This window comes from Haliotis rubra, unplaced genomic scaffold (assembly GCF_003918875.1).
Source record: "Haliotis rubra isolate DU_JTF1 unplaced genomic scaffold, ASM391887v1 Scf627, whole genome shotgun sequence".
In the NCBI taxonomy this organism is placed as follows: domain Eukaryota; kingdom Metazoa; phylum Mollusca; class Gastropoda; order Lepetellida; family Haliotidae; genus Haliotis; species Haliotis rubra.
The window spans coordinates 72,096-90,400 of record NW_025767332.1 but is presented as its reverse complement, the minus strand read 5'-3'; the positions used below and the strand labels follow the sequence as shown (position 1 = coordinate 90,400).

The following is an 18,305-nucleotide window of genomic DNA, read 5'->3' as shown; positions in this document are numbered from 1 at the left end:
AATTAGTCGTTGATACTTATACGCTCTAATAACAATAATGGTGGCTCAACTAACAACAATCACAATGAACTTTGTTTTATCTTTTAATCTTTATTCATGACTGTTCATGATCATTCATGGCCTGCGAACCTCAGCTGTTCCTTGGCAGCGCGATAACAACTGAGCTGGATTTCCCAGGCTAGGGAACCTGGCAAAATCCCATTGGATGCTATTTATAGATTATATAACTACGCTGAATTTGAACTTTTGTTAAATTACATATGACATACATTTGTTAACACTTTGACAAATAGATATGACGTTTTCTTATCAAATTGTGGAGTTTTAATGCGTTTCGGTTGAAATAACCCGCCCTTTTTGTGACTTAACATGCGAACTATTTTTGGAGTAGTGCTTCCGGGTCATAGACGACTGCCACCGGCACACATGTCAAACTTGCAAACATGGCAAAGATGGAGAAGTTGGCTCTTGTGTTCGTGTTACTTTTGGGAACGTCTGCACTGTTTGTGAAGTGCGATGACTTGGATGAAGACGAAACCCCTAAGGAACCAGGTACGTTGTGCACTGATATGCATACTGACAATGCTTGCAACTGTTGTTTTCTAAATGTTCACAGTCGAACTTCACAAAAAGCCCCCTCCAGAACTTGCCTAAGCGAACTTAAAATCATTTAACTTGCATTGAAGACTTATTGGAAGAGGCACGCATCCTCACACTCAGTAACTAAGTAAGAGACAGTACATTGGTTGAATTATTTACTCAGTTAATTAAGTCGATAGTGTGAAATAGATACTACTCATATATGCATTATTTATGCATTTTGCGTGGATGTTTTTCATATATTCCACAATGTACACGTCATGATGTTTTTAGAAATACAAATCATTGTCACAGATGCATGGATTTTGCAGTTTTAATTCTCATACTCATTTGAAAGATTAAATTACAATAAATTTACAATTTTTAAAGAGGAATTTCATTATTTATTTTTTACGTTTGGCACACTTTGATCTAATGCAATCCTGTTATACATTGTTTCAGAAGATGAAGGGGCGGCATCGACAGAGGAGGAGGCGGCAACCAACAAACATGGTGTCGTTGAGGAGGAGGATGTCATGGTGTTAACGAGCGCTAATTTTGATAGAGTTATTGACTCGGAAGACATCATCTTGGTCGGTTTTATGCTCCTTGGTAAGCAGTGAGTGATTATTACCAACAGGAAACGAGTAGCTATGTCAGAGATAATTGCTTTATATACTTACTGGATTATCAGTCATTCTGTGGTGTTATACCCCAGTTCATCTAACCTCACCCTCAGTGCTGTCATCTTTATTTTGTGGAAGTCAAGAGAGAATTGGCAGATTATGAACATTTTGTATGGAACACATCAGAGATAACCCTTGCATTGTGGAAGTTTACAGTGTGGCGTTATCATTGATTGAGGTGGTCTTCGTTCCAAGACATGTTCTGAAAAGTGTGTGCAATATACAATGTGGGGATGATTTTACAATTTGAGTACCATGGTTACCATGGTTACTACAAATCGGGTAACATGGATTGATGAGATTCATCCAGTGTTATCAATATTTGTACAATCTCACTTGCCTGTTTGACTATGAGGGATTGCTCGAGACTCCTAAATATGTTATATTTACTCCTCGTTCTGTCTTGAAAAGGTCCATATAATAAAGCGGTATTTATTTAGAATGTTTTGGTTAGAGCATAGGACTGCACAGTATTATGGGAGTACCAGTATACCACAATAGGTTTTTCAAACATTACATATTTCAATATTTTTCTGTGTACTGGTATATTGGGTAAAAATATATCATTTATAGTTATTATCTCTACGGTTTAATTCTCGGACAGTGGATGCAAATAAGACTTGGAGAAACAGTTCACACTGGTGACAGTCAGCAGTGAATTAAAATCAGCATTTTTGTGTGAAAATTAATCATGAAAAAGAAATGGCTGACTAAAATCCTTTCATAAAGTATAATAAAGTTGTTCAGTCACTTTAGTGTTAAGACACAATTCAAATGAAGACATTAATCTTTCGATCTGAAAATGAATTTTTAAAGTTTTTTTTAATAAGTCTTCTAAGGTACAAAACGTATTCTGGAATGATACATTGCATGATGTTAAAGTGACACATTGAGCATTGATTTACAATCACTCAGTTTTAGGGGTAGGTATTGCAGAGAATTTTCATATTGCGATATATTGCGATGCGAAAGCATGTATTGCGATATGTATTGCAATATATTGCATGAAGTATTTTTAAACAATAAACTACTTATAATCAAGGTAATGCTTGATTTATAGAGCAAATAAACAGCAAAATCATTATGCTTCATTAAGCTTTAATAACAACTTTTATTCATGATTAGGGGCGGTGGGGTAGCCTAATGGTTAAAGCGTTGGCTCGTCACGCCGAAGACCCGGGTTCGAATCCCCACATGGGCACACTGTGTGAAGCCCATTTCTGGTGTCTCCCGCCGTGCTGTTGCTGGAATATTGCTAAAAGCGGCGTAAAACCAAACTCAGTCAGTCAGTTATTCATGATTAAAAATAAAAATGTGAATAATATTTGGCACAAATGAAAAAAGGAAATATCTGAAGATTTCCGAGTGTTACGAAGTTTTCCGAATGCAAGTCAAAATACCGGTTTTCGACCAGCGTATCGCAATACGTATCGTTTTCATGTAAATACCGGTAAACCGGTTAGATTGCGCAGCCCTACTAAGTTTACATAGTTTTATTTTTTGGGCCTTAGTATGTAGAATATAGGATCTGCATGGACAATCAGTGTCGCCTACTGTCAACAATTTAGCTCCCAATATATCACGATATGTATCGCAATACAGATACCGGTATTACAATATTTTGCAATAGTGTCTTTACAGATACACAGCCCTATTCAGAAGCAATTAATATTAACCCATATCCATGCCATGGATGATATTGCATAATAATCTTTAAATTGAAAATTAAATCACGTCTATATTTACATTACTAAATTCTAGTGTTACGGATAATGAAAGTAATGACTTGGCAGGATGAGATGGCTGAATGTAAATAATAGAAAATGTGTTGACAAAATTTGATTTTAAAAGATTTTATCTTTTAAAATATAATCGGTATCCAATTGTTAGTGTGTTTCTGTTCATGTCACTTTTGACTTGGTGTGGCAACAACTCCGATCAACAGGAATATTTTCAACACAGATTGCATCAAATATGCAAGATCCCTGACCTATGCAGTTGTACAGACCACCACCATATAACCGGAATATAGCTGAGTGGGGCATTTAAAGGCACAATGTCACACATTTTCGACAATATTTTGACCAATATTATATATATTGAGGCATATGCACTCGCTCTAACTTCCAATTGATGCAATAAAGGACTTAATATCCCTTATTACTTGCCTGAAATCGCTAATTGAAACGTCGAGGCGAACAGCTTCCAAACAGAGAACATTTGCCATATATGCAATGTAAACAATTGCTATGTACATCTACATGGTGTTGTCAGTGTTTGCCGAACTGGTTTCGATCACAAGTTGTGCGTACGATATTCGTAAAGAGCTCTCCAAGGGACATAACTCTATGGGGTTCGCTTGAAGTAATGTTTGGTCGGTAGAGGGTATGTGTGTCTATTTAATGCACTGTTGCATTAATTCATTCGGACTTTTTATCCCCCGTAATGCATTTTGCGGGGGTATTAAAAAGGGTCCGCCTGTCCGTGCACGTTAGTCTTTTCCGGAGCAGAGCTTTAATTTAGTTTAAAACTGTTCAATATTTCTTCACCAAACTTGGCACATAGATAGATCTGGTGGTCTACTGGTGCCTTTTGGTAGTTTCCATGGCGACAAGTTTGGCTTCAACTGAATATGGTGGTAGTGCTCCTTTCTATAACAGAACTTTAAAACCTTTCTGTACTCTCCTTCCACTTTGCTATGTACACACCAAAACATTTCACATAATAATAACTAGTAGACATATTCATGAAGTGTATTTTGCCGTTGCTGGGGATATTGAGGACTTTGTCTTCTTGTTAATTTAATATTGTAATATAAATACGTAATTTTGTTTGTAATAAATTATATGGTGGCTTCCCTGAGGGCTGATAGTTAGTATTATTGAGACAAATGCATTATGTATTTTTAGAGAAGTGTGGTGTGATATAGTGCCTTTAACAACAAACGAGCAAACCAAACAAAACCTATGCAGCCAAACACACGTAACTGAGGACAGTAATCTGTGAAATAATTATGTAAAATAAATTTCATGGGACCCACCAGTATGTTATGTTAATTGACAAATGTTTCAGGTGTGGACATTGCAAGAGTCTGGCACGGAAGTACGCCAGCGCCGCCAAGACACTGAAGGAACATGATCCCCCGATCCCGCTCGCTAAGGTGGACGCCACAGAGAATGAGGATCTGGGCACAAGGTGGGTGACTGAGATGCGGGTTTCCATTTTTGGTTACATCCTGGGCTGTTCCTATTCTCTCACATATTCAGTGAATCTAACTAAATCCTTTCATGAACAACAATCCTTTCAATGAAATGGACCCATGAAGATCTGGGCTTGAATTGATCTTCAGCAACCCATGCTTGTTGTAAGAGGCGATTAACAGGATCTGTGGTCAGGCTTGCTGACTTGACTGACACATGTCATCGGTTCCCCATTGCGCAGATAGATGCTCATGCAGTTGATCACTGGATTGTCTGGTCCAGACTCAATTATTTACAGACCTCTGCCATATAGCTGAAATATTGCTGAGTGGGGTGTACAACTAAACTCTCATTTTCAATGAAATGAATTTGTTTTTCGCAATCTCTAGAAGCAATATCTTGTTGATAGCAATGGTGTCTTGTTAGCTGGGCATCATGGAACATGTAATTTCGTTTGAAAATAACAAACTAAATAATTTATTATTTGTGCAGTTGGTTATCATGACATCATTATATGGACTGGAGTTGTATTGTTTTCACAGTTATCTCCCTTGGGCTACATGGCTTTGCACTAGTCCTCAGGTGTCAGGTTGTTCTGTTTTACAACAGTTAGGGCTAATTGTGTCCTGGTAATGTGTGTCAATGCTAGGGCTGCAACAATTCACCCAGACTTCAATTCGATTCATTTCTTTGATACAGGACCAGCAATTCCGTCATTTTCGATTCTTCATACAAGTAAACACTTCATTTCATTTAACTCTCAGAGTTGGCTATTTTAGCGTGAAATCCATCGTCAACTTCACGATGTCTACTAACAACAATTCTCATTTAATAATTAGCCCGCTGTCAACCAATCTCGTTTCGCCTTATTACAGCATTTGAAACTGCTCGAGTTCTGGCTGTGTGGAAATAATTTAAATAGGGATTAAATTAAATTAAATATTGAATCAGAATAGTGATAATGATTATCGAAAAGGTGTCTGATTCGATTTTTGATTAATTGAACCGAATCGTTGCAGTCCTAGTTAATTGTAACCATGGTTTCATACATGAACACATTTTTTTACCAGATTTGAAGTGTCTGGTTATCCTACTCTGAAGTTCTTCAAGAATGGCCAGGCGTTTGATTACGAGGGTGGAAGAACAGAGTTTGGTAAGTTCTCACTGCTCTGTCTGCAGCTAATGTGATGTTAGAGGGCAAGTGTTTGAATCCAGCGTTTGGGTTTTCTTCCCATAAGACACAAAGTATTGGAACTGAAATGCTGTTCAAAACCGACTTAAAACCCATGGACACAACTTCTAAATCTATGCCACACTGAAGTTTTGTTTTGCACACCTTGATCAAATCTTCTTAAAAAACTGATTATATCATATTCACTCATATTTTTCACTGTGGTTACAATAAAAAAACCTTTGTTCTCAAAGTTTAAAATAGTGAATGTTTTTGCGTATGATTATTCAGAGTTTGAGGAATTAAACTAAAGTTGAAGTTATATGTATTGATAACACGAGGCATGACAAGTTTTCCCTTCCTTGCCTCGTGTGGGTTAGCCTTCAAGGTAAACATCATGTCCCACAAAACATGGGTTCGATTCACCCAAAGGGTACAAATTTTCCAAGCTCAAATTTGGTGTTAAACTGCAGTGATATGACTGGAATATTGCTAAAAGCAGAATATACTCCTACTCGCAGGTCAGCATGTTTTAGATACCATGGCTTGTTTTAATGAATTAAACTTCAAACTTGTTCTGCATTGAATTCAGTGTTCACTCACATGAGTTTGTGATATTCTGACATCGAAGCAGAGTTAGAGATATGAGTACAATGAGGATGATTTCTGCTTCCAGAGATTGTGCAGTACATGAAGGAGAGAGCTGATCCACTATGGAGGCCCCCTCCAGATGCTGTCATCACACTGACCAGTGACAACTTCACCGAGGTCATCAACAGGGAGGACCTCATCCTCGTGGAGTTCTACGCCCCATGGTGAGTTGAACAGTCTGCTACAATGACAAGCAGTAAATGTCTTACCAACATAAACATGACATTTCCTGAACATTGACTTCACCACTGGTGTCAGTTATAAAAGGTCCTGGATTTTGTTTGGCGGAGTTGCTTCCCTTGTATTAGAAATGTTGAAAAGTATAATCTTGTGTACAGTTCCTAGTTTGGCCCTGATTTTTACCATGTTTGTCATCAAATGATCAGATATTAGCTAAGTGGTAAGTGTCATGAGCCCACATCACATCACATCACATCACATCACATCACATCAAGACAGTGGTTACAGTCACATCAGAGCAATGTTTAAGCTTTCTACCACCATGTATAGTGTAATAAAACACACTTTTGCCCTGAACTATTATACTCGCTTACATGTGTTTCGTGGTAGGGCTGTATTTCTCCAAATTTAATACTTTCTAAAGATAATTACGATTAATTTAAGACAGAAAACAAACGACGGTGTCAGTGACCTTAATTAAGAATCCTCGCGACAGGGCTAGGCGGTTGATGTGTCTGCCGCTAAGCATCTAACGTTACCAGAAAAAAACAAATGATAACAGTTTGATGACGGTTTACATTCGGATTAAATATCTCCTCTGAATTATTTTAATTACATCTGAATGAACGCATTTCTACTACCAGCGTAAGTTTAGATCAGTCAGGAAGTTGAATGTGACCAGCGCCGTAAAACATAAACATACCAAAACAGATGGTACTTAAAATATGGTACTTGTTGGTCCCTGTCTGATGCGCCATTCACTGCATTACCTGGGTACAACAAGGACTGGTCCCTGTCTGGCTCTCTGAGTTAATGTATAACAAGGACTGTGTCTGAGTGGGGTATTCATGCTTCACTGCGGCATGGTATCTCAGTGGGCTAGCACTATAAAACCAGCTTAAATCTGGGCTAGTACAAGCAGCCGCACATACACATACACATGCATGCACATCGTCATATGAGCGAAATATTCTCAAGCACGACGTTAAACCCAATTTCATCTCACCTCCTTTTCTAAGACATCAGTTTGCAATCCCCCACTGGGCCCCGTGCTAAGGTGACCATCAACTCCCATGCTTAAACATAGACTTAGCATCACCATAGCGCTCAAGTCGCTTTGTGGAACAGGGGCCTATATGTGTGTGGTCTGGATTGGTAGATCATGCTGTCTTTGTCTTACCTTTATTATATACTAGCAGCAGTGGACCTGTGAAGATCTGGGTTAAAACTTTGTCTTCAGGAACCCATGCTTGTTGTAAGAGGCTCATTCTGTTGATCACAGGATTGTCTGGTCCACTCGATTATTTACAGACTGCCGCCATATGGCTGAAATGTTGCTGAGTGCGGCGTTAAACAACCAACCAACCAACTAGCAGCTTTGATATTGATTGAATATTGTTTTTGTGGCTCTGCTTTTCACATGTTGTTTTTGATGATTCAGGTGTGGACATTGTAAGCAACTAGCCCCCCAGTATGAGAAGGCTGCCAAGTCACTGAAGCAGCACGACCCCCCAATCCCCCTGGCCAAGGTGGATGCCACAGTCAGTACAGATTTGGCTAAGGAGTATGGAGTGTCGGGATACCCAACCTTGAAGATATTCCGGAAAGGTCGAGTGTCTGAGTACAAAGGAGAACGTGAGGAGAGAGGTGAGGCTGCAAGGGGTAGGGGCTGTGAGGGGGTTGGGGCTTGGGGAGGGGTTTGGGGGTTTGTGAGGGGGTTGGGGATGTGAGGGGTTGGGGCAGTGAGAGGGTTGTGTGTGTGTGGGGATTGGGGCTGTTGGGGGTTGGGGTGTGATGGGGGTGTGTGTGAGGGGGTTGGGGCTGTGATGGGGGTTGGGGTGTGTGGGGAGGTTTGGGGCTGTGAGAGAGTTGGGGTTGTGAGGGGGTTGGGGCTGCGGGCTGGGGGTTTGGGGCTGCGTGGGGGTTTGGGTTCAAGAGATGCCTTGTTCACAAGATGATTTACTTGATGGATTGCAGATTAGAATTGGTCTTCAGCAACCCATGCTTGTCTTAAGAGGCGGCTAACAGGATCGCTGGTCAGGCTCACTTACTTGCTTGTCATTGTTTCTCAATTGCATGGATAGATGCTGTTGTTGTCAGTCGCCGAATTATCTGGTCGAGACTGGATTATTTACTGACTGCTGTGATATAGCTGGAATATTGCTGAGAGCAGTGTTAAACAAAAAACAAACAGAACTATAGATGAAAGGAAAGGTGTCTAGTATCAGTTTAAAGTAGATAAGTCTCAGGTCCCCAAATTGCAAACTGAAAGTGGATGCAAATAATTTACATTTTGAGTCCTTTGAGACACAAAAGCTCTATGAATCCTAAAATTTATCAAAATTGCATGTTAGTACTAGGGCTGCAACGAATACACTATGTGGCGAATATGATACGTATCATGAATATTGGGTAACGAATATGAATAATTATTCATGAATACAATATTATAGTTAAGTGGTTGATGTACAATATGGAACGCCCATGTTGACAGTTCGATTTGTCACAACAATAACCAGTGATCTCATGACACTCAAATTTGGTATGTAATAGTTATATTCGACAGTACCATGTGCAGTCTTGGCAAACTAACATGACTTGCACTACTGCAATGCTAGTAAATGTTCCATTCTTGCATATCTCACTTTGGAAAAGGACATAAGGGTTCAAGTAAAACACGCTCCCTTAAAAAAATCGTTAATATTCGGTTCTGGTGACCACGAATAACGAATTGAATTCATGAAGGGCTACGGTCCGATTCACCGAATATGCGAGTGAATCGTTACAGCCTTACATGTTACGTATGACTAACACCTGTATTGTAAGGCATCCAGTTCCGGCTGTCAGTTTTGGGGGTTCTTCTTGAAGTCCCAATCTATAATAGACATGAAGTTTCAAAACGTGCAACGACATCACATGATATTAATTGTGCATTATTGTTGTAAATTGAGCTTGTCACATGTTTTCATGTCCAAAATATTTTACTGAGAGTCCCAAAGAAGGAAAACTAGACAGACATCAACTGACACATGGGGACTATTGTTTATTGGTGTTTCGAAACAAGGCATCATTTCCATGTACATAAAGTCTCAGTATTGCTTGAAGTCCTTCATTGCTGAATCATTGCTGACTTCCTCTCCCTAAGGCATTGTGGGATACATGATCCAGCATCAAGGCGAGGCAGCAAAGGAGCTTGAAACTGACAAGGCAGTTCGCAACTATATGAGTGATGACGACATCAGCATTGTCGCCTTCTTCAGCAACAATGATGACCCCAGACTCCAGATATACAAGGATGCAGGTCAGAATGTGTTGTAGCACTGTCACGGTACACTTAGTCGCGATATTTTTTGTCACAGTTCACTTAGTCCCGATACTTTCTGTCACGGTACACTTAGTCACGATATTTTTTGTCACAGTTCACTTAGTCCCGATACTTTCTGTTACGGTACACTTAGTCATGATATTTTTGTCACGTTACTCTTAGTCCCGATACTTTTTGTCACGGTACACTTAGTCCCGATACTTTCTGTCAAGGTACACTTATTCACGATATTTTTTGTCACAGTACACTTAGTCCCGATACATTTTGTCACAGTTGACTTAGTCACGATATTTTTTGTCACGGTACACTCAGTCCTGATAAATTTTGTCACAGTTCGCTTAGTCCCGATATATTTTGTCACGGTACAGTTAGTCATGATACTTTTTGTCACAGTACACTCGGTCACGATACTTTTTGTCACAGTACACTCGGTCACGATACTTTTTGTCATGGTACTATTACCTTAGGTTTTCGGGGTGTTGTACCCTTATTACCTAGGCAATCTGTCTAGCCACTCTGGTTCTGGGGATGATGTAGCTAGATGGATAATCAAGGATAAGTCCAGTATGGTGTTCTAGTCCGGTTTATTTTAACATGAATTCTTTCACAAAGGTCCTCAAATATTTCCTAGATGTCCTGGTTTACATGTAACACAGATTAACACATCTCCTGGAAGAACTTGTTGGTTTCTTTCCCAATTACTAAAGTTACAATTTCATCTGAGCCAATCTCTCAATATGCAGAGAGAACCTCTCAAGTCAACAGCAGGGCTCAGTCTCCCCCGCTCTCTCTCCTTCAACTAGTTTTTAGTTCTCTTCACAATTTCTGGGCTCCTCCCGCCGAAATGATGTCCTACCTCCTCCGAAATGACTCATATCCAATCTTGATAATTAGTTACTTTCATTAGTCCCTTTCGGAGACTTTATTTGGTACCATCAATTTCTTCCAGTGATAAAATGACATTTCTAGTTATCCTTAAGCCATACATCAACCCAACGTTGGCATATCTAACTAGTATCTCAGACTAGTAGACGCTTCTAGATACTTAATCAAAATCATTTCAGATCCTATGCATGCCCCTTTATTGACAAACTGACCAAACTGACCATCTGTATCCCAAATGTCCATCCACCCAATTTGTGTAGGAACACCAGTTTGAACGTTTCACCCTCATTTATGTCAATCGAGGGAAATTGTTATTCCCCCAAGAAAAGTAAATCAATAACAGTTCAGTTAGCTTGGTCAACGCACTTTCCCAGTACATTCACCCTTCTGAACTTAACTTCAAATTTTCCTTAAATATTTATAAAATGTATATAATATTTTCAACTCTAAATACCCTGGTTATAGTACACTTAGTCACAATACATTTAGTCCTGATACTTGTAGTCACAACACACTTTGTCATGATACACTTAAACTTGATGAGAATCGGCTTAATACACCGTCATGATGTACTTTTCCAAAAGATTCACTTTGTCATGATATGATTCACTTTGTGAAACATTAATGTGACTGAAACATTGTTTACATTCAGCGTGTTTTGTTTCAGCCAATGATATGCGGGATGACTTTAACTTCGCCTTCACATTGTCGAGCGAGGCCAGGAATCGGTACAAGGTGAACCCAGGGTCTGTGGTGGTCTTCAATGCCGAGAGATACTACACCAAGTATGAACCCAAGTGGCACATTCTCAACAAGGTATACACGAGTGGTCTCTCTTGGACACGAAAGCTTGTTTGAAAACCATGAGTTCTTGGGGCATCAGCTTTATTTTTTAAAATATCACTGTAAATTGGAAGATGTGATTCATATTAGTTCATTGTGTTCCATTAGTTGTGTTCTGTAGATATGGGTAAGGGATCCGGGGTAGAATAGGTCTTCTGCAACCCATGCTTGCCACAAAAGGCGACTATGCTTGTCGTAAGAGGCGACTAACGGGATCGGGTGGTCAGGCTTGCTGACTTGGTTGACACATGGCATAGGTTCCCAATTGCGCAGATCGATGCTCATGCTGTTGATCACTGGATTGTTTGGTCCAGACTCGATTATTTACAGACCGCCACCATATAGCTGGAATATTGCTGAGTGCAGCATAAAACTAAACTCACTCACTCTATGGGTAATGAAAGCACACTTCAACAAATCAATCTCAGCACTTAGACTTTGTAACTCCCATTTTTAAGACATAAACTTCAGACAACTGAAGCTCAAAGATAACTTTGCGGGAAAGGGGCTAGGCATCTTGTAAGATCCAACAGATAAGGCGTAAGTGATCAGGATTGTGAAGTCAGCAGGTGATTGGGCATGGTTCTGGTGTCAAGAGTCCGTTATTGAGACGCTTTGTTGGTCCAGGTGTAACTTTGTCATCGTTGCTACTTGCAGGATGAGCTGACATCTGAGGATGTCTCCGAGTTTGTGAAGGCCCATCAGGTACCACTAGTCGGCACGTACGACAGCTCGACAGAAAGACGCTATGGAACAATCAAACCACTGTGCTTTGTCTTCTACACAGTTGACTGGAGCTTTGATGGCCGAGAGGGTATGTTGCCTTGGATGTTATAAAGTAAATACACGACTCCAAAGGACAGGTTTAGGACTTCATTCTGGATACAAACAATTTCTTTTCTGGTCGGTATACTGGGGCGGTGGGGTAGCCTAGTGGTTAAAGCGTTGCTATGTAACTGCAGCCATCTTTAACCCAGGTCCCAACTTACAACTCAGGCCTGCAACACTTCTGAATGTTCTTCTACAATACAGTTCATTATTTGTTATTCGTTTTTGGTGCTTGAAATTTAGCATTTAGTGTATTTGTTCCAGAAGAAATACAGGAAGAAGTAATAATTGGTCCTCAGATTTACTAAAAAATATTAATTGTCAGCAGGACTGGACTTCCTGAAATTAACTTCATTGTTAAGGAACAGCAAAAACAGTCTACACATACCCCTGGTAACCCCAGCACACTGGCACATCAAACAGCGCCACGCCACGCCACGCCACGCCAAACCAAACCCAATATTTTCATAATTGTCATTTCCTGCTATGTATTTCATAGTATTAGAGTGAGAGGAATATATTTGTGCATTAACTGCACACTTTTGTTAAAATGGTCATATGCATTTTCAGTCCCTATCCTTATTTTGTGACTATAATGAGATATTTCTTGCTATTCAGCCACACAGATATGGCGAAGGAAGATTGCTAATATTGCCAAGGATTACAAGAATGAGATACACTTTGTTATTGCCAATGAGGAAAGCCATGAACCGCTGATCAAGGACTTCCAGTTTGAAGAGTCTGGCGAAGAGATGAACATTGGTATTGTCGACGACAAGCAGAAGAAGTACCGAATGGAACCATTTGAAGATTTTGATGCTGATGACATTCGAGAATTCCTGGACAACTACAAGAAGGGTAATGTCATGTACAGAAGACAAAGATGTCTCTCTGACCTGTCAACAGGAGTGTGAAGCCCATTTCTGGTGTCCCCCGCCGTGATGTTGCTGGAATATTGCTAAAAGCGGCGTAAAACCAAACTCAGTCAGTCAGTCAGTCAACAGGAAGTCTGTCCAGAGCTGGATCTTCTCAAGGATTCCCATTCTTATTGCTTGACTGTCCCTTATACCATGGTTTATCTCCCAGAATAGGGGCCCAGTAACCAGTGGGTATCCTAGGGCAGAATTGGACCCCTTTGTCCTGGGTATGTCTCTCAGTGGGTATCCTAGGGCAGAATAGGACCCCATTGCCCTGGGCTAATCTCTCAGTGGGTATCCTAGGGCAGAATTGGTCCCCATTGCCCTCTGCTTATCTCTCAGTTGGTATCCTAGGACAGAATTGGACCCCATTGCCCTGGGCTTATCTCTCAGTGGGTATCCTAGGGCAGAATTGGACCCCATTGCCCTGGGCTTATCTCTCAGTAGGTATCCTAGGGCAGAATTGGACCCCATTGCCCTGGGCTTATCTCTCAGTGGGTATCCTAGGGCAGAATTGGACCCAGTTGCCCTGGGCTTATCTCACAGTGGGTATCCTAGGGCAGGGGTGGACCCCATTGCCCTGGGCTTGTCTCTCAGATGGTATCCTAGGGCAGAATTGGACCCCATTGCCCTCTGCTTATCTCTCAGTGGGTATCCTAGGGCAGAATTGGACCCCATTGCCCTGGGCTTATCTCTCAGTGGGTATCCTAGGGCAGAATTGGACCCAGTTGCCCTGGGCTTATCTCACAGTGGGTATCCTAGGGCAGAATTGGACCCCATTGCCCTGGGCTTATCTCTCAGTGGGTATCCTAGGGCAGAATTGGACCCCATTGCCCTGGGCTTATCTCTCAGTGGGTATCCTAGGGCAGAATAGGACCCCATTGCCCTCTGCTTATCTCTCAGTGGGTATCCTAGGACAGAATTGGACCCCATTGCCCTGGGCTTATCTCTCAGTGGGTATCCTAGGACAGAATTGGACCCCATTGCCCTGGGCTTATCTCTCAGTGGGTATCCTAGGACAGAATTGGACCCCATTGCCCTGGGCTTATCTCTCAGTGGGTATCCTAGGGCAGAATTGGACCCCATTGCCCTGGGCTTATCTCTCAGGTGGTATCCTAGGGCAGAATTGGACCCCATTGCCCTGGGCTTATCTCTCAGTGGGTATCCTAGGGCAGAATTGGACCCCATTGCCCTGGGCTTATCTCTCAGGTGGTATCCTAGGGCAGAATTGGACCCCATTGCCCTGGGCTTATCTCTCAGTGGGTATCCTAGGGCAGAATTGGACCCCATTGCCCTGGGCTTATCTCTCAGTGGGTATCCTAGGACAGAATTGGACCCCATTGCCCTGGGCTTATCTCTCAGTGGGTATCCTAGGACAGAATTGGACCCCATTGCCCTGGGCTTATCTCTCAGTGGGTATCCTAGGGCAGAATTGGACCCCATTGCCCTGGGCTTATCTCTCAGGTGGTATCCTAGGGCAGAATTGGACCCCATTGCCCTGGGCTTATCTCTCAGTGGGTATCCTAGGACAGAATTGGACCCCATTGCCCTGGGCTTATCTCTCAGGTGGTATCCTAGGGCAGAATTGGGACCCCATTGCCCTTGGCTTATCTCTCAGTGGGTATCCTAGGGCAGAATTGGACCCCATTGCCCTGGGCTTATCTCTCAGTGGGTATCCTAGGGCAGAATTGGACCCCATTGCCCTGGGCTTATCTCTCAGGTGGTATCCTAGGGCAGGTGGACCCCATTGCCCTTGGCTTATCTCTCAGTGGGTATCCTAGGGCAGAATAGGACCCCATTGCCCTCTGCTTATCTCTCAGTGGGTATCCTAGGACAGAATTGGACCCCATTGCCCTGGGCTTATCTCTCAGTGGGTATCCTAGGGGTATCCAGGACAGAATTGGACCCCATTGCCCTGGGCTTATCTCTCAGTGGGTATCCTAGGGCAGAATTGGACCCCATTGCCCTGGGCTTATCTCTCAGTGGGTATCCTAGGGCAGAATTGGACCCCATTGCCCTGGGCTTATCTCTCAGTGGGTATCCTAGGGCAGAATTGGACCCCATTGCCCTGGGCTTATCTCTCAGGTGGTATCCTAGGGCAGAATTGGACCCCATTGCCCTGGGCTTATCTCTCAGTGGGTATCCTAGGGCAGAATTGGACCCCATTGCCCTGGGCTTATCTCTCAGTGGGTATCCTAGGGCAGAATTGGACCCCATTGCCCTGGGCTTATCTCTCAGTGGGTATCCTAGGACAGAATTGGACCCCATTGCCCTGGGCTTATCTCTCAGTGGGTATCCTAGGACAGAATTGGACCCCATTGCCCTGGGCTTATCTCTCAGTGGGTATCCTAGGGCAGAATAGGACCCCATTGCCCTCTGCTTATCTCTCAGTGGGTATCCTAGGACAGAATTGGACCCCATTGCCCTGGGCTTATCTCTCAGTGGGTATCCTAGGACAGAATTGGACCCCATTGCCCTGGGCTTATCTCTCAGTGGGTATCCTAGGACAGAATTGGACCCCATTGCCCTGGGCTTATCTCTCAGTGGGTATCCTAGGGCAGAATTGGACCCCCATTGCCCTGGGCTTATCTCTCAGGTGGTATCCTAGGGCAGAATTGGACCCCATTGCCCTGGGCTTATCTCTCAGTGGGTATCCTAGGGCAGAATTGGACCCCATTGCCCTGGGCTTATCTCTCAGGTGGTATCCTAGGGCAGAATTGGACCCCATTGCCCTGGGCTTATCTCTCAGTGGGTATCCTAGGGCAGAATTGGACCCCATTGCCCTGGGCTTATCTCTCAGGTGGTATCCTAGGGCAGAATTGGACCCCATTGCCCTTGGCTTATCTCTCAGTGGGTATCCTAGGGCAGAATTGGACCCCATTGCCCTGGGCTTATCTCTCAGTGGGTATCCTAGGGCAGAATTGGACCCCATTGCCCTGGGCTTATCTCTCAGGTGGTATCCTAGGGCAGAATTGGACCCCATTGCCCTTGGCTTATCTCTCAGTGGGTATCCTAGGGCAGAATTGGACCCCATTGCCCTGGGCTTATCTCTCAGTGGGTATCCTAGGGCAGAAAAACATCAGTTTTTCATATACAGGGCTCGATTTATTGCTTTGTTACTTGAACTGGTGCAACACAATGTTACAAAGTGCAGCCTAGTTTATGAGTCTTAACTTGCACCTTAAGTCAATTTTTGAGAAATAAATCAACAATAAATCTAACATCATAAGCATACACATGTCCGCTAATTTTTCTTCTAAACTTTGAATAGCAAATGGGGCTGAAATATTGCTATTCATATACACGTTTCGGCTATTTCAGCTCTTGTAAACAGGGATCATCTGTGTCTCTGTGTTGCTATGGTTTCATAGGTACTACATCATGGAAATATGTTTATGTGCACTGAAACCTCTGACGTTTTAACACACTGTGTTGCAACTGGAATTTGGCTGGTGCAACTATGTTTTTATCTTAGATTGCACCTAGTGCAAGTAGGTTAACCCCTCTTAAATCTAGCCCTGATATACAGGCCAGTTTGGCATCAGAGAGTCACGAAGGCGACAGTATAAATGTTCCTTCACTTCGTGATCAGCTGTTCTGGTATCACAGGAATACATTTTGGTGATTAAACATAAGCTTGGTTCCGTGTCTTCTGTTTTCCTGCCCAAAACGTGAAACACTTGTCATCATAAAACATAAACAGCATGTTTGTCTTTTCAGGCAAGATCGACCCAATCATCAAGTCTCAGCCTGTTCCTAAGAAACAGGGACCAGTGATCACTGTTGTGGGCAAGACATTCGACAAGATTGTACGAGACAACAGTAAAGATGTCCTTATTGAATTCTACGCCCCCTGGTGCGGCCATTGTAAATCTCTCGAACCAAAGTACAAACAGCTCGCCAAAAAGTACAAGTCTGCAAAACAGCTTGTCATAGCAAAGATGGACGCCACGGCCAATGACGTCCCAGATGACTTCAAGGTCGAAGGATTTCCGACAATATATTTTGTTCGGTCTGGAGATTCGAAACCGGTTAAGTACGAGGAGGGGCGTGAGGTGGAAGACTTTAGCAAATATCTCGAAGAGAATGCCTCCTCTCTCGGTAAAAAGGCAAAAGAAGAATTGTAACGTTTTAGATATTTTTATTCATTCAATTCATTAATTCATATCATGACCATTTTCCAAATGTGAGAATCTTACTTTGTGAGGGACCAGTTTCTTTTAATATTACAATTCTTTGTTTTGGGTTGAACTATCTTGTTACCATGGTTACATAAATGATGTTAATGACTGTTTGCGATGAGGTTGAATTTCATTGAATGTTTTACTCTGATGTATGAATCTTAATGAATCAATGTGAGAATTGTTGAAGTGCTATTAATACATGCGACACACTTTATGTAAAAAAAAGAAAATATTTGTGTTATTTCGATTTCTGTTGTCAGATTTGACTTCCATTGAATGATTGAATCTTAATGAATCACTGTGAGAATTGTTGAAGTGCTATTAATACATGCGACACACTTTATGTAAAAAAAAGAAAATATTTGTGTTATTTCGATTTCTGTTGTCAGATTTGACTTCCATTGAATGATTGATGGAACTGTTTCCTTCCATCAATGTCTGATAGGTGTTCTTGTCAACTGGGCAAATTAAGACAAGGTGTGACATTCACAAGTATCTTTCAGATTGAACTGAGGGTCAGTAGGGTAGCCTAGTGGTTAAGTGTTCGCTCATCATGCTGAAGACCTGGGTTCGATTCCCCACATGGGTACAATGTGTCAAGCCTATATCTGGTGTTCCCCGCCGTGATATTGCTGGAATATTGCTTAAAGCAGCGTAAAACCATACTCACTCAGATTGAATTTTGCTTGACTGGTTAGTAAAGAAATGTCAGGTCTTATTATCTCCTCATCTTGGATGGGTTCAAATCATGGTGTGACACCCCGTCCAGTTAAGAGGACAAGATGTTATGATCAGTGTGAAGATCTGAGGTCAGGTGGGCAGTCCCACAATCAGCATCAATACATTCTGGGTCAGG

At 42.0% G+C, this 18,305-nt stretch overlaps 1 protein-coding gene across 1 annotated transcript; it reads left to right on the top strand.

The window, feature by feature from the left end:
• Nucleotides 1-403: 403 nt before the first annotated feature.
• LOC124256391 (protein disulfide-isomerase A4-like) lies at nt 404-17,819 on the top strand. The gene is given in 12 exon segments (XM_046690397.1): nt 404-552; nt 1,042-1,173; nt 1,176-1,191; nt 4,338-4,460; nt 5,536-5,618; nt 6,313-6,451; nt 7,909-8,114; nt 9,613-9,768; nt 11,345-11,493; nt 12,178-12,334; nt 12,967-13,206; nt 16,986-17,819. Coding segments are annotated over 12 exon segments (1,917 nt in total). The 5' UTR covers nt 404-443; the 3' UTR covers nt 17,393-17,819.
• The last annotated feature ends 486 nt before the right edge of the window (nt 17,820-18,305 follow it).